Source organism: Myodes glareolus, chromosome 4, assembly GCF_982192425.1.
Source record: "Myodes glareolus chromosome 4, mMyoGla1.1, whole genome shotgun sequence".
In the NCBI taxonomy this organism is placed as follows: Eukaryota; Metazoa; Chordata; class Mammalia; order Rodentia; family Cricetidae; genus Myodes; species Myodes glareolus.
The window spans coordinates 77,576,219-77,593,630 of NC_142029.1; the positions used below are offsets into that span (position 1 = coordinate 77,576,219).

General features: G+C 49.4%; 1 protein-coding gene across 3 annotated transcripts in view; it reads right to left on the reverse strand.

The window, feature by feature from the left end:
* The window catches only part of Zbtb16 (zinc finger and BTB domain containing 16), a 186,881-nt gene that overhangs the window by 80,729 nt on the left and 88,740 nt on the right, over positions 1–17,412 (reverse strand). For all 3 annotated transcript variants that reach the window (XM_048417552.3, XM_048417553.3, XM_048417554.3), the window contains exon 3: positions 13,622–13,719. In XM_048417552.3, coding sequence (XP_048273509.1) covers positions 13,622–13,719 — 98 coding nt within the window. The remainder of the gene's footprint in view (positions 1–13,621; positions 13,720–17,412) is intronic.

Below are 17,412 nucleotides of genomic sequence, written 5' to 3' on the forward strand. Positions count from 1 at the left end.
GTCCCCAAAGTCTCACCTCCAGGCTTTTGTCTGTCCTGGGCTCATTTCAGGAAAGCAAGCGAGGAAGACTCCAGCGAATCAGAAGTTTCAGAGCATTCTCTCTTTACCTGGAGTTACCTTGTTACTGAAATGACTGTGGCCTTGCATAATTACGCCAGCAGAACTCAGTGCCAATGAGCTCTAGGTGCTCAATTAGTTTCTAATAGCCAGCGAGAGAGCTGTGAGGTTTAATCCGCCTACCCCAGAAGGCTTTTTATCCCAACTACCTAATGAAAAGTTTAGAACTTGGGATTTTTTTTTTCTTCTTTTTCTCTGGCAAGTGAAAGAATTCTGTTCCAAATGGACTTGGCTGGGTGAAAAGAGAAAGGAGTGTGCCAACTAGTGGGGGCCAGGATAAGGGGGCTGAGCCTAGAAGAGGCATGTATGCCACACTGAATTCCAGCCACAGCCACGTTCCTACAGCAGCCCTTGGCCCTGCCTTCAAGCCGAGGGAGGCAGTTCACTCTTACTGAAGTACACACGGGCAATTTGCCTTGTGATCTAAGAAGATGCGCTGGGGTTTGGAGTGACGTTCATCTGGGATAAACCCTCAAAGCTGAGGTCCTCAGGGTGGTTCTGTAGATTCGGTTCACTCAGGCAATGCTCTAAGCACTGCTTTCACGGGCTGAGTCTTGTAGCACCCTCTCCCATATTTCCCCATTGTCTTCTCTCGGTTTGCTTGAGGTTGCCCATAGGTTCTTGCACGCTGAATAAGCACGCTTACCATTGAGCTGCAGTTCCAACCCTCAGTCTTCCAATGGATCCCAAGCTGGCCTGTAATCTCAATCCTCCTGCTTCAGCCTCCCAAGTGCTGGGATGCCAGGCACCCTCCCATCCACCCACACCATGCCTGACAGAAGTTTTCATTTTCGTTGGAGCACTTCTCAACCTGCCAATCAAGAGGACCATAATACCCTCGGGTACCTGAGAATCCTCATATGCAAGACACTGGGTTCTAAACCTTTGATGGTCACTATGGACACCAGAGACAGAACCTGGTTGGTTCTAGCTCACAGGTTCTTGCTTCCTCTCACCTAGAAAAGACACACCCCTCAGTCTGAGCTCCTCCGGGACACAACAGCCAGAGGACATCCTCCCCCATTTAAACATCACATACCATCTTCTGGACTACTTTCCTCAACCCCCCACCTCATCCAAGGGATAGTTTCATGACTCTAAACTCCCATAGCATCTACTTGTTGCCCTTGTGGGGACAGTTAAAAACCCTTCCCTTTCTGGGCTCATGTTATCCCTTCAGCTAACTCACTAGCAAGAGTTGTGTAAGGGCAGTAGTGCCAACTCTCGTCTGCCCTGCCTGGGTGGCACACCACTGACCCTCAGTTCAGCTGCTAACTGCTGAGTTCAAACACGATGATGCTCTCCTCCCTCTAAAACAGAGCCACATGTGGGTGGCATCCAGCACAGCCTCTCACATCTCTCTGCTTCTCAACCTTCACAGTCCGATTCACACTAGGTGAAAATCCCCTCCCCACTCTCACCCCAGAAGACTCTTCTTGCTGTTCGACAGTGGACGAAACTAGTCTCATGTCAAAGGATACAGCGCCACTGGACAAGGGCCGAAAGGCCAGGGGAACCACAACCTTACACAAGGTCACAGTACACGATGCTGAATGCCTATGGGGCTAGAAACAGTCCACACGCTTCCTCCTTTAAGACTAACAGAACAAGCAAGTTCTCCCTTTTACTCCTGAGCCCAGGGTGCCTTCCCCAGGAGAAGACAAGAGACCACAGTTAGCTGTCTTTGTCCTTCTTTCGGTGGGGCGTAGTGATGGAGAGGAGTGAAAGGCACAGCACTGCCGAGCTCTCCCTGAAGGTGAAGCTGCACACTGACCAATGATCCTCTAGGGATGCTCCCAGGACCATCTTGCTGCAGCCCTCCAAAGCAATGCAGAAGAGCGACAGCCATATATGGATCAGGCAATCACTGAACACATGCTACCCTTGTGGCCCAGCAGGAAAGGTTAATAAACCGCTCCTGTTCCTGGTGGCTGGCCCGGTGCAAGGCTCTGGAACAGCATCCAATATGGCGCTTCCCGTCTCCGAGCCTCAGAAGAGGCGGACTTCCAGGCCTTTGCTCTCTTAGCTCACCTCCCCAATCTGTAAGGCATTAGTAGCTAGACAAACAGCAAAGCTGGAATTGGGACACTCAACCGTGTGGAACCAGGGTCAGGCACAGGGAAAGATCTAGGTAGGAACTCAGTTCTGCCATCCCTTGGCTTTCTGATCTCAAACAGGCTAACCGTGGATACTTGAAGGCTCAGTGTCCCCATCTATAAACAGCACCAGCGTGTCAAAGCTGTCAGCATGCCAGCACTGCACTATGCCTGGAACACAGCAGGCACACAGCAGATAAGTGCCTTTCTCCCCGTCTGCATCCATTACCATGCACCCAAAGCCATTCATTTATTCAACAGACATTTACTGATTGCCTACTATGTGCTAGGCTGTAGGGAGGCAAGGAAACGGGCCACAGACAAGGTCCCTTCCTCCCTCTCCTGGTCCAGACTGCTGGTCCCAGGGCTTGAGGCAGCACAGGAGAGCCTCCAGTCCGCTTCCTGCTGTACCCCCACCCATCTACACAAAAGGCGGTCGAGTTGTAACCACCATTCAGATTCCTGTGCTAGGTAGTATGGGGAACACAGAGATACAAGAACCCTATGTTCCCAAGAGCCTAGGACCTAGTGCATGAAAGGGGACAACTGAATAAAACAAAAGAAAACAAAACAAAAGGCTCCGTAACAAGGAGGACGTCAGGGTCCACAAGAGGGGACAGGCCAGTGGATGGCTGAGAGCAAGCAGATGCAGGAGGCCTCCTGTGCTGCCCAGCCAGGTGCACCCCAGGGCTGAGCGGGATGACTTGAAAAAGATGGGGAAGAAGGGAGCAGTCTCTGGTCCTGGCACCGTTCCTAGCATGGGAAACAGGCAGGATTTTATTTAGTAATGCCTAGAGGCAGGTCAGAGACTCCTCGGACAATCCCGAAAACTTCCTGGACAGAGTCAGTCCCATGGAAACCCCAGTTGATGGGCATGCGGGACGGGTGAATCGCTGAACCACTGCCCCTGTGAAGAGCCTTGCCACGGAAAAGGGAGGGTCTCCTCCCGAGGAGGGAGGGGCCGGGCGAATGAGGAGGGGGTTGGTGGAAATATGGCTGAGGGGGAGGGTGAACCAGCACAGGGAATTTATTCATTGGCGTTGTTTTACTACCTAATTAATTCAGTCATTTCCAAAACAATTTTATTTATGTTCTGTTTACCACATCAAAAGTGTATGTGGGTGTGGGGGCGAATCTTAAAATGCTAAAATAATACCCCGAGGCATCTATTTTAATCAGTTTTAAAAAAATTAAAAGGGGTAAGGGGAGAGTTGAAAAGAAAAAGGAACTATCTCTGTTTTTTCTATACAGTCTCTCCCAGTCATGAGAGAGAGAGAAAAAGGGAAAGAGAGAGAGAGAGAGAAAAACAGCCAAGCCCTCTCTGAGAGCCTTCCTGGCTGCTGAAAACCGAGCTTGTCAAAAAAAACAAATCCATAATGGCCCGAGGCTCCTCTCCAATCTATTTTCTGCTCAGCTGGTTTTAAATGAAGTTATTATGAGTCATTAAAACACCCGCAAGCCAGTGGAAGTCAGCCAATTACAATTTTAAATTTAGCCTGTTCTCTGCCCCATTCTCTTGTTTTCTTCCTTTGCCCACAGAATGCTGCTGCTGTTATTTTTTCCCCTCCTTTCCTTTACCCAAAGTGGAAGAGACAGTTATGAAAATGCATACTATTGCACACCATGCAGAACCATTCATGGGAAACCCAAATTATTAAATTTTAAAAAACGCAAACTTCAACCCCTGTTTCCCCACCCCCCCAGCAAAGTCAACCTGGAGTCTCAGCCTCAGCCCTCGGCCTTAGCCCTCAGGGATTCCTCCAAGAAACTCTGCTGTGGCCTGAAAGGTCAGAGGTTGTTTTGAAAATGAAAAGGTTCTTCGCTGGGGTCTTGCTGAGAAACACTTCTCCTATCCATCCATCAGTCAACGGGTTCTTATAGAAACCCGAGGTGGGGGGTGCCACCAACATCCAAAAATTAACAAACAACAATGAAGCCAAAGGTAAAGCTGGGTTTGTAGCCAGGCATGAATGTCGGTGAGAGTCACTAGATATCATGAGCTCATTTTGTTTTTAAATTTTCAAGGCAATGGCCTGTGTGGGCCCGCTACAGCAGAGGAACAATTTTGAGTATTTCATGTAAGCACTTCGTCTCAGACTTCTTTTTACTCATACTTGTGCACACAGACACACGTGCATACAGTGTCTGATGACAATACTGCCTCTTATTTTGGTTATCTCTGCAGACCCCCCACCTCCAATGAGGAGTCGCCTTCTTAACCAAACATCTGTCCAAGCCCACCCACCCCTAGCCTGGACCTCTACAGGCACCCCCCGCATCACCTCTAGGTTTCCAGACTGTCTATCTGCCTGAAGGTTCAGGGCATGGTAGAACGCAGGACCTCCATGCCAACCAGCCATGCTGCCTGAGAACGGAGCCTGAAATCCTAAGAAGCACACAGGCTCCTGTGAGCAGTGATGGTTTACCAAAAACAAGAGAAAGACTTGGCCCAGGTCCTGAGGACTAGAAACCTGGGTTCATCAGGTACAGCTACCCCATGCCCTGCAGGTTCTCAGGTATCACTATCTGCTACCAGCTGAGCTACTGCGGGGTCGGGGGTTCAATCAGCTGCTCCTCATGCTGGATATACAGAGGTCTGCCTATCAAAACGGACAGATGTTGCAGCTTTTCTCTCTCTCTCTCTGGCACCTGTCCCTTTCCCAGAAGATCCCAAACTCTGAATATTCAGAATTCTGTCCTAAAGGAAGAACCCAAATTCATGAGCCATGTAAGCTTCAGGTCCCACCAACCCCAGATCTCCCCTAGTAGTACAAAGATTGTATTTACGTATGTATTATTACTGCTGGTGGTGGTGGTAGGGGTGTGTGTGTGTGTGTGTGTGTGTGTGCACGTGCGTCTGTGTGTGTACATCAGAGGACAGTCATGTGAGATAGGTCTTTTCCTTCTACCTTTACATGGGTTCCAGGGATTAAGTTCAGGGCACCAGGCTAGTGCAGCTAGCACTAGTGCAGCTAGGGCACCCACTGAGCTACCTCACTTGAGTTACAGGATCTGTTGATTCAAAAGTACCGATCCAAGCTTTCTGTGTGCCAAACATTTTACCAGATCATAGGTATAGGAGAGTGATTGGCAAGGGTTGTCTGAAGGTTTCCATGTTCTGGTAGGTATTCAGTACACACCTGTGTGAGCATGGGGTCTGAGGAGCAGTGACCAATAAAGGCCTTGCAAAACCTAACCCTGTTCTGCTCTCTACCAGATCCACCTAAAAACAGTATGTTTAAAGAATCCAGGGCAGAGTGCACCCACTCTGGTCCCCCTCAAGGTAAGGAACCAACACGTGTAAGTTTTCAAGTGCTTCGACCTTTCTCTAGTCACGTCCTCACTAGACCTCTGGGCCAGAGTGATCTAAGTTCCCATTCTGACGGCTGCCTGACCTCTAAGCTAAGGAACCCTGAGCGTGGTAACAAAAGAGACAGACAGACCAACAGACAGATGAGAGGAGACAGGCTAAGGAAGACAGCGACTAAGACAGATGAAGAGACAGAAAAGAAGACAGAAAACACAGCAGTGTCAGGCGACGGCTGCCGCTGACACAGACATGGGGACGGTGACAAAGAGATGAAGTGAGCCGGGAGGAGACTCGGGCCAGTGGAAGCAAAGGAGAGAAGAGCTGCAAAATCAGCAGCTGCCCCTGCGGAGGGAGCAGTGAGAGCAACAGCAGCAGTGTGATGGAAGGGCAGGACACCATCTGCAGGTGCAGGCCTGGACGCCACACCACACTGGCTCTACTTGGCTCAAGGACTCGGGAACAGAGGCTAGAGGGAAGGACAGCCGTGGGAACCCACCCAGGAACACATTTCTGTCAGGAGACGGATGCAGGAAGTCCAGCGAAGGTGTCAAGACTCTGAGAGTAACAAAACGCTGTTGCTTTCGGGTCCATCCCATAAAAAATGGCCCTGCCCTGCAGTCCCATCCTCCTCCTCCTCAGCCAAAATCAGGGGCTAGGAAAGATGCCCGAAACCCAGGCAGGATGGAAGGAGAGAAGGAGAGACGACTCCAGTGAGCAGTGTACAGACAGATGTCTTATCCTCTCCTCCAGGGCACCATTCATTCCTAAGAGGAGCGTCACCCGCTAGCTGTGCAAACTCACGCTGCGGTGGGAAAGGAGGTGTGCCACCCTATTTGGGGATGGAAAGATCACCGAGAGAGAGAGCGAGAGTGAGAGACAGAAAGAGGGAGAGGGGAAGGGGATATTACATAATCCCCACTTTCTTTCTTCCACCCTTGAAGTCATGTTCTATCTGACAGGCTCCTCTCCGAGCGGGGAAAAATGACAAATCCAATCCAAAATTCAACAGCCTGCGTTCTGTTCGGAGAGCACACAGTGTACTGTACAGCCCATAAAACTCCAAACAGCCTCCAGACACTGCCGCAATCGTCCTCCATCAAAACACTTTGTCTTGCATACAAAAATAAGATACAGCGCTGAACGGAATACAAAATCAGCCCATTACAGTACAGAGAGACTGCTACTTAGCAACGAGGGGGCTCTAAAGCCTCAGTGCTCTACAGGAAGCAAAATCTGTCGAGCCTGTTGGGCAAATGATAAACATTAGCAGTATTAAAAAACACAAAAGCCATGTAAATGGATAGACATAATGTAGAAACGAATTTATAGAATAAATTGGGAGAGGGGGGCTGGTGGGGTGTGGGAAGAAGCTGGGTGGGATCCAGAGGGATAGACAGAATGAGCTCCCCAGTCCTGCTACAGTACCATATACAGATATGTGTGCACTGGGGGGGGGTTGTGAACCCCATCTTCACACAGGTTATAAGTGAAGGCTGGGAGAGAAGTGGTGGATAGTGCTGTTTAATATAAAGACCTGCAAAGAATTTCCCCAACTTTCTCAGTCCTGTTAGCCTTAGGTGAAGCCTTGCAGGCTTTGGGACCTCAAAGTATATGTGTGCTTAGTGATATTAAGGTGGACAGAAGTGGGGGACTCATTTTCCTAGGACCAGCATGGCACCCTCCATCGCATATGACACTGTGAACAAAACCCCGGGGGGTGGGTGGGATTTCATCCCCCCCCCACCCAAACAACTAAACCCAAACCAGCCCATGTGGGCTGGAAAAAAATCAGTGTATTTCATCAGGTAAAGGGGAAGAACACTCTGGCTACGAGTCAGCGGCAGGGTTTCGGATCCCAGCCAAAACAGGAGCTAAAAAGCAAAACCATATTCTCCAGCTCTCAGCTGAGGCTCTTGAGGCAGAAATGGAGAAGGGGCGGGAGAGGGGAGGGGGCTACAGAGGAGGGGGAGAATGGAAGGGGGCAGGAAAGAAATGTATTTTTCATCAGCCAGTGTATAATTTATAAACAGCATTAAACAGTTTTTGTTTTCTTTCTCCTCTCTCCCGTGTAGGGGCTTGGACCGCAGTCAAGCCTGCATTAATTTCTGCTTTGGGTACAGTGTGTTCTTGGAGACGCATCTGCAAGCGATCATAAACTCTCTGGAATGCTGGCAGAACATCCAGACCTGCCGGCAGGCCAGTGACGACACCACTCTGGGAAAAAGTTCAGGAAGCCTGCCAAATTCAGAGGAGGGAGAGGAAGAGCGAAAAGGGTGTTCAAGAGAGAGATGGGAGGAAGTGCTTTCCCTGCTCTTTCCTCTGTGCCACCCCAGAGTGTGGACCTCTGAGCCCCACTGCCAACAGGAATGCTCAGTGGGTGGGCACCTCTCAAGATCTGGGGAGAGTAAAGAGCATCCCCCCCCCCCCAGGAGAGGGTATTTTCAGGAGTCTCCGGTTTTACCCTGGTGGCAGAAAGGAAAGCTGGTGTCCTCTGGAGAGGAGACAGGGTAAAGGACTGGCTACAGACTCTCTTGTGCCTGGCCAACTCCAAGCTGCGGTCCTGAGAAGCCATCTTTGAGCTCTAAGGCAGCCTTTCTGAAGATCACTTTGGGGACCCCTCATTTAGCAGTCACAGGGACTTGCTAGCTGCCATGTTTTCCCTCCTCCTCTGTCTTTACGAACCCTGAAGTCAAAAGCTAAGTGTTAGAAAGAGGGAGGGGAGAGGGAGGGAGGGAGGGAAGAAACCAGGTCAATTCACTGATCTTTGCCAACTTGTATTTTTTTCCCCCTTGATCACAGGAGCTGAAGAAAACCAATCTTGCTTCTGGTCCCAAGTCCTCTATCACTTTCACCTGCTCCATGGATAACTCAGGTCTCAGATACTGTGCCGGGGCTACCCCATGCCCTTGTCTGAGCTGTAAAACCCATCACCCTAAGCCTTCATTCCTCTGCTGTGGCTCAGAATGGAGACAAGCCTAGTCACAGGGGTGGGTGCTCAACCAGCATGGCTGACATCACCAAAGCACCAGTGCAGGCAGTGAACGCAAGTATGAGGCATTCCCACCCTGATAGCTTACCCTAGGGTAGGAAGCTTGGGATTCCACACTGCAGCCACGTCCAATATGGACTACCTGTCTTGACTATCGAGAGGGTCTCATATACTGTACACTCCAAGATAACTGATAGCCAAAGCTCAACAGTCCCCTAAGGGAAAACAAGTTTGCTCCCTTTCCTATACGTTAGTGGCTCTCCAGTACTGGGGAGTTACAAATCATTTTGCCCATGCATGCCTTCCACCGTCTTGTCTCGTCCCCGTGCTAGGCCCTGTACGCCTTCCTCTGTCCCCACCACCCACACTCTACCCACATACTCCTGTCCAAGCAACACTGTCCCCACAGTCATGCCTCCTGTGACCTCTCCAGAGCACTGTTCTCGCTTCCATTTGGGGTCCACATCTTCTGAACCCCTCCTATACTTCCTTCTTGACACTCGGTACTATTCTTTCACCACTGTCTTATAACCAACCCGACGTCTCCTACTAGACCAAGTTCCCGAAGGGGAAGGGTGCGCTGACATTCATCACTGTCAAAGGCACTCGACCTCACTTGTAATTAGTGCTTATTAAACACGCACTCGTTCCAAAAGTGAATGATACCCCCAGAATGGGACCTGACCACCTAGACACCCAGACCCCTCCTAGTAAATAGCTGTGTCCAAAATAGGGCAAGGAGTTGCAGCGTGCTTACGAGCCTGCAGTATGTCTTGCCAGGGTGTGACAAGTTCAGAACCCACTGAGCCACAGCCTGTGGTCTCTCTAGCCCCACATCCCAGCTGGAAATCACCTCTTTAGAAAAAGGAAAGGTAAAGAGTTGGGGACCCATAAATGCTTCTGGATCTGCTTCCCATGGCAACAAGGCAATAAACGAGCCCTCTGGGTCGTCTCTGGACATGGGTGATGGGCTGAAGGGGATTCCGCTCCCTGCCCCAACCCTATCCCAAATTTGGCAGAAACTTGAATAAAGTTATTTCTCTTCCCTCTATGAGCCACACCCCTAATCCTCAAGCCCTTCTGATGCCGAAAACCATCTCTAAAATCCAGACCTCTGCCAGATCACTCATTAGTTAATGAGTTAGGTTGTTGGTGGTTAATTTAAACTTATTGTTATCATCAGGTATATCTCATAAACATTTGGGTAGTTAACGCATTCAAATCGGAATAAAAACTTCAATTAAACCGAACATTACTACCACCATTTAGGGTCTTAAAAAAAAAAAAAGAAAGAAAACCACAACACAACTAAAAAAGAGAAAGTAAGAAGGGGAGGGGAGGAAGAGCAGGCTCTCAGAAGGGCCTCCTACAGGGCAAACTTCTAATTAAACAAATTGTCAATTTCAACACAATGAAAACTGATTTAAGAGTGTAAATTTAGTATTCTAGTCACTGCAAACAAGAGCTTGCCTTGCCGGTCTCCTACAGCCTGATTTCATCTGATAGGGAAGTGAAAGGGAGAGGAAGGCGAAAGGAAAGACGCAGAAGGGGTAAGGCAAGCATGCCTGGAGAGCCTTCCTTACAGAAACAACACGGAATTCAGTGCACCCTCTCCTCCAGCATCGCACAAACCCTTGTTTTCACCCCACCCCTTCCAGATTAGAAAAAAAAAAATAATCGCGTATGATGACAAACTTGGCAGAGCACTCACTGTACATACTGTACCCACAAGTCTGGCTCCCAGCCAGCCCTGGCTCTGCGCCAGGACTACAATAACAAACACAGCCTGTGCTAGCCAAGAGGGGGTGGGGCGGCCAGCACCAGCAAGCAAGGGAGGAAGGGAGAGGCGTGCAGCTCGGTGGAGCAGAAGAGACAGCCGGGATAAGCCTGGCTAGGGCAACGCTGAGGGAGCAACCAGGACCCGGCTCCGGCTGGGGTTCTTTTCTCCACAGCATGTTCTAAAAACAAAACAAAACAAAAAACAACAACAACAACAAAAAAACAAACACAAGAAAAAAGACAAAAACAGGTTCCCCAGACCCCGGGCAACTACTGACCTTCCCAACTCCAACACTTTACCCTCTTTAATAAAAAAATATGTCCCTTTACCCTTTTTAAAAAACGGGTCTGTACTATAGATCCTTAGGTTGGTCTCACTGTCACCTCCTAACACAGAGTCTTCAAACCAGAGAAGCAAAAACTATGTGCTATCTATAGCATGTTCCAGGCCAGCCATGGTGTGTGTATCAAGATAGATAGATAGATAGATAAATAGATAGATGATAGATAGATAGATAGACAGACAGACAGACAGACAAAACTTGTCTATTGTTATTTAAGATAGGGTATCATGTAGCCCAGGCTGGCCTTGAATTTGCTATGTAGCTGCAGCAGGCCTTGAGTTCCTGAGCCCCTTCCCTCTACTTCCCCGGTGTTGAGATAGATTATAGGTATAGATCACCAAGCCCAGCATAAAACAAATCTCCTCTAGAGCAACAGGGTTCTCTATCTGGTGTAGGGGTTGCTAGTAGTCTGGGAACCCCTCAGCCAAGCCCTGACCTGCAGCAAGCTCAGGTCTCTGCAGGGAGCAAAGGCTGAGGAAGTGGTCTAGCCTCCCTGCCCTTTGGGGCTACTTGAATGTCAAGACAGTCCTGTGCAGGAGTGAGGGATCTGCCGGGCAGCAGGATGAAAAGGGAAAGACTGGGAGTCTCAGACTCTGCAGGCTAGCTGTGTGCGAGGGTGAACTGAAACAAAATGGTGACTCATCGCCAAGTCCTCCTTCACAAGGGCACTGGCAAGTGGATTTCAGAGGGGCCAGTATATAATACAGTCAGGCTTCAATGGCCAATACATCAGCACTGAACTGGGAAGTAAGAAAGCACAGACTGCTTCCTGAAGCTTAGGAAGCATACAAATAAGACTTTGGGACCCTGAAGTGGTACCTCTGATAGGACCAATGTGGACTCCCCCCAGAGACCCACCGGCTTACAGTGAAGTAATGCAAAACCGCTATCTTGTCAGAACTGGGGGCACCAAACCCACCTAACAATAAGAGCTCGGCAGCTCTCAGCAGCTCTCAGCCACACCCACCAACACTGCAGACATGACTTTGACAGCAGAGACGGTAGCCAAGTCATACCTGTGCCCACTGCCTGGATGAGGGCCAGCAGGTTCAGTATGTCCCCATTCCATCCAGCCCCTCAGCCATGAAAGGATTTCTGCCGCTGGCCAGACCAGCCAAGACCTTAGAGTTCTCTTGAGTGGTTCATCAGATGCCCAAGCTATATTCATTCGTTCAATAAGCACTTGCTGATGGCAGGCAATGCTCTACACATAACATAGGCCCAATCCTGTGCCCTAACACTTCACTGTCTGGTAAGGAGAATGAAGAGAAGTTGCACTTACCAAGCGTCTGCCACACAGTGGACATAGTGGGGAAGAGGTTGCGTGAGCCTTACAAGGTCTCCGAGTTCAAGTTAAACATTCTTGCTTTATGGATAAGGGTGAGGAGACTCAGAAAGGTCAGGGCACCTTATCAGGAGGTAGGTGACCAAGTTTCTTACGCTGCATCTTCCTGCCTTTCAAGATGGGGAGATAAGGCAAGCCCAGAAATAACAGTAACACAGGGAAGAAAGATTGTGCTCAAAGACAGCATCAGATAGAGAAACACGGGCACCAGAGGAAGGCATGATTACTTCTGACTACAAGTCGGGAGTGGTTAAAGGTGGTCACATTTTGGAAGGGGTCTGGAAAAACCTGGAAAGACGGGAGAAGTTCTCTGTCCTGCAGAGAGAAAGGGATGAACAGAGCAGAGTGCTTGATAGGCGATGAGCGAGTGAAGTCACGTGGGCTGCGCAGCAAAGTTTCTGTGGGGTACCACAGAGCTGCCAATGAGAACTTACACCATCACCCACCCACCAAATGGGAGGAGGAATAGTGCGCAGACAGCCCACCAGGCAGGCAGTGTCTGGGGTGAGGTGATGAGGCATGCCCTGGATAAGGAAGAGGGAAGGAGGTCTAGGTAGGGACCATGTTATCTGTGAATCGCCAGCTGCAAGCCAGGGAATTTGCTATGGATACATTTAGTATTCTGTCACCTAATTCTCAAAACAGAAAAAAAAATCACTTCTGTGGGGGGAGGGGAAGTGCAGGAAGCATCTGCACTGACGAGAGAGAAAGAGAGAGAGAGAGAGAGAGAGAGAGAAAGAGAGAGAGAGAGAATAAATAAATTTGACCATAGTCACATAGTCAGTGTCTGTCACGCGAAGGGATGGATCATGTTAAAACTCTGGAAGGACATATTGCTGAGGCAATGTGGCCAAAGCAGAGGCAGCTACTGTTAGTCGCCCACATAAGGGGAGCAAGACCAAAGCAGACAGCCTTCAGCTTTCTTTTCTCCCCGAAAATATGAGTGCAAGGTTTAAAAGCAAAGCTACTAGGGAGAGAAGAACCGGAAGGGAAGTTCCAGCCTTTACAGTAACAGGCAGGCTGTGCCCTCGGCTCCAAGGTTGCAGCGTCAGATCTGCAGGCTCCTTCCCTGTACCCACCCCACCAGGCACGCAGGGTGTCAAGGGCTTCTCCCCTTTCCGCACACCTCTTGGGGCATAACAGTTTTGCCCAAACATGAACAAAATTACAAGCAGCCACATAGTCAACCCCACTAGAATTGGATAAAATTAACTTGCAAAAGACAGCATGCTATAACTAGCTTTGAGTTCCAACCTTTCTATATCTATTTAATTAAAGGCTCTTGTATAATGTGAGCCCAATAGTCAGATTCATTAGACAGCAAGAACCTAATTCCACAACTGTTTCTGCTAATGAAACTGCAGTCTACTTTGGAAGGTAGATCGCACAGGGCATGGGTACCAGTGATGGCCTGGGAACCCCAGGGGAGAGAACGGGGATGGGTTCCTTTGATTGGGCACATTCTCGGGGTGGCTTTTCTGTTCCGTGAAACTGGAAGAAAGATCCAAGGGACAAGGTGGACCGAAGCCCTGGCTGGCAGTGAAGACAATCAGACCATGGCCAGCTCCAAGCTGAGAGGGAAAATGGGCAGGAGGCAGTTGTCTGTACCAACATGGGGCCAGGGAAGGAGGCCTTGCCTACCTGAATGAGCCAGTAAATGCATTCTCAGTCGCAAACTATCCAGGAACCGTTTTCCGCAGAGCTCACACCCATACGTCTTCATCCCGCTGTGCAGTTTCCTGTAGAAGAGAGAAGATAGGTTGCCGCTGCTCCAGCTGGACAGAAGGCAGCTACCCCCCACCCCACACACACCTGCAGGCTTGCACAGCCATTCCCAGCGGTGGGAACAGGAGGAGTCTCATCCCACCCTGATTCTGGGACACAGTCTCCCTGTGCCCGCACTGTCCATGGACTGTTGTACCCATTCCTAATATTGTTCCTAGATGTGTAGGGTACTTCTTATCACTTTAAACACTGGTACTCTGACTCAGAAATCAAATCTGAGTTCAGAGGGCTGTCAATCATGAATAGAACCCTCCTGGCCTTTGTTTACCTCCAGGCAGCACTAACTAACCCCCCCACCCTCACACACAGACACAGACACAAAGACACTAAATTGTGCCTGACTGATGCAAGCAAGCTCTTGCCACCTGCTAGACTCAGAAGGTTGCAACAGTGTCTTATCTTTCTCCTCATTCCCAATGTCCAGGAACTTTACCAAGAATCCTAAGGAGCATGGAACATGTTCTGCGGACATGGATGCTTCTCTTTTAGGATCCAGATATTCTTTGAAAGGCTACGACCTACCTCCCACACCCAGCAGACAGAAGAATTTAGCAACACTGGATACTTTCAATCTGGAATGAGGTTCTTTAGCCTATCAAGGTTCTTCCATATGTGCCGTCTCATTCACCACCATTAGGATTCTATGAAGTGGCATGTTATGACCCTGGCAATAACTGGTTACAGACTCCGAGACAATGCTACCTCTTAGCCTAACTCCCGGTTGGGGTGTTTCTTTCCAGACCCCTTGCAATGGGGTTGGTCAGCTGCAAGGAACCCAGTGGACTAGAAAATAGAGAGCTGAGCCCTGGGGAGGGACCCGAGCTACTATGCGAGCTGGCCCTATATGCTGACTGCCCCTCTCTACCACACTCCTGTTCTCAAGCACCAATGGCCACTGCTGAATCCAGGATCCAGGTACAGCTACCCCAGTGTCTGTGTCTTCCCTGTCACCAAGGACCAGGGCAGAGAGTGGCAGCCAGAGACAGGATGTGAGGACAGTGGGGCAGGTGTGAGGACTTGAGCTCTTTCAGAGCCTGGACCATTGCTAGTCTAGAATGGTCATGTGCTCAGACCACAGTGGACTTTGGAGCTGGTGCTGCCCATGCTAGAGAAAACGGGGTAGTATGTGCTCAGACTGGCAGTGCCCATATCACAGTGGCAGCCAAGCACACACTGCTACCGACTTGCAGACCCCACATCGGTGCTAAAATCATTCAGTGCGCCCCCGTGGAGTCTCTGTAGCGTGCCAGACAATGGGCCACCGTAGCAAGAGGACAACACCCGACACCATGTGTGCAGCCTTCTGATAGGGATCACAGACAGTTCTCTTTGCAGAACTCTTTCTCAATCACATTGTTCTGTTTGCTGCCTTCCTCTTCCCCCTTGCCAAAGACAAATGATTTCCCAAGCACAAACACATAAACACACACGGTCTCCCACAACACTGCTGGGCGCCCCACCCATCCCCCACGTGTTATCTCACTCCTGGCTGTGGCTGAGCTATCCAAATTGAGAAAGAGTACAGAACATTTTAACTGAACATTCTTTACTCTGATTATATTTCACAATGTCAGGGTACTGGGGCATGTCCTAATAGTGTTTGGGGCAAAGTATGCTTTTAAGTAGGTATCCAGGAATCACACACACACACACACACACACACACACACACACACACACACACACGTGGTGTGGGGAGCGAGCGCAGTGGCATACTCCTGTCGCTTGCTTGAACATGATAAATGTTTGTCTTTCTAAGAGATACCTACACAGCACAAAGTCTCTTCAAGGGTAGATTCCCCGGTACTTTTCTGAAAGTTGGCTATGAATTGGGTTCAGCTGATTTTCACCCTTGTGATTTGTTAGCCTCCATGGGTATCCATGCCTGGGAGCGTGGGAGGACAGACCTCATGTGGCTTTGCTTTCCCAAAGGACCGTGGAATGGTCAGTCTTCAGATCTGGGGGACGTTCCCCACCAACCTTCCTTCGACCCTCCCTCAAGGGTTCCAGATCAAATCTCTCACCCCAATGAACACTCCTAAGGAACAGCATTGCCTTTTCCCTGGATATGAGGAGATTTGCTTAGCAATTGCTGAAAGTGGTTTTTCTTGTAGCTGCCAACCAGACTGGCTCCATGTGAAAGGTGATGTTTTCTGCATATAGCAGGGTATAGGGAGGAAAGCCTAGCACCCAAACACAAGGCCCACACTCTCATCCTGACCCAGCCCAGGCTGGCTTAAAGACACTGAACAAGTCATGTTGTCATAATTACTTGAAGTTTATTTTATTTTCTTGAGACAAGGTCTCACTCTGTAGCCCTGATAGGCCTGTAACTTGATATGTAGACCAGACTGGTCTTGAACTCTCAAAGATCTGCCGGCCTCTGCCTCTCAAGTGCTGGGATCACAGGTGTGCGCCGCCACACCCACCAATCAAACTCTTTCCAATTTGTAAAATTATACAGCTTATTAACTAAAACTTTAGGTAGAGATAAGCTTTTGTTATTCAAAAGTCTTTACCCATATCCTTTTGACCTGCCCTCCAAGGAGTTCTTATAAGGGACATTATTATTATTTTCCTGGGCCATGATCTGCTTGTCACCGTGTATTGTGATATACTGGGACGCCTAGGCCATCAGACTATATGATACAGCAAACAAAACTCTAGACTCAACCCAGCAATCTGTTCATTTTAAAACCTCCAAATCCACAGGACCCGTATTTTCTCTTTCTTCCTGTGAAAGAAACTTCTAGAAATTCACCAGAAGCCTCTCTTCAGAACCGTTTCAGCCACCCTGAGTTTTCAAGTCTTTGGTGATCCTGGTGCTGTGTCTTGCCCAATTCCCAGGGGAAGCACACTGCCCTGAAACTGACCTACTAACTCAGTGCCCCACACAGGTTCCCAGAGACCAGCATGGCACCCATGTGAGTCCACATGTAACAAGGACAAGGGTCAGGCTTCATTGGCAGGGAGAGCAAGGCCAAGCACACAAAGTTCAGAAGAGAAGATGGGCAACCTCACAGGCCTGCCTGGGACTTCAGGGAAGCCCTATACAAGGAGCTTGTTCATTTAAAACAAAATCTTAAAAATTATTGTTTACACAGCAAGGAAGACAGTCTGGAGCCGAGCCATCTCCCACTTCTGAGAAAACTCAAGTGGCAGAGAAGAAGCAAGAGCGTTCTACAGACCCAGGAACCAGCAGATTCTGTCACAGTCTTCAGAAGAGCCCCTGTGGTAGCAGACTCCCAGCTAAAGCAAGACGACAACTCCGAATGAGGTCACTGTCGCCCCTCTTTACCCACGGTCACCACTCTCTGCAGAGATTTAGACCAAAATGCCAATCTACAGGCCTCTCCCCTCCCATGTTCAACAGGCCTCCCCGATCCTGCCCTGTCTTTTCACAAGGCCGAAGTTCTCATTTTCCTTTACGCTGCCTCCGATGATGATGGAGTCCCCACGCACTATTCTCCGAGAGAAAGACACACCGATGGACACCATTTTGAAAATAACCTGGCTCTAGAGTCGATCAACCCACTCTACAATACCCTCAGTAGAGGATATGCTTCAGGTCCCCGCTTACTCTTTATGGTGATCTGTCTCAGACAAATGCCTGATCTAACAGGAAAAATCCCCGTACAGGGAACAGAT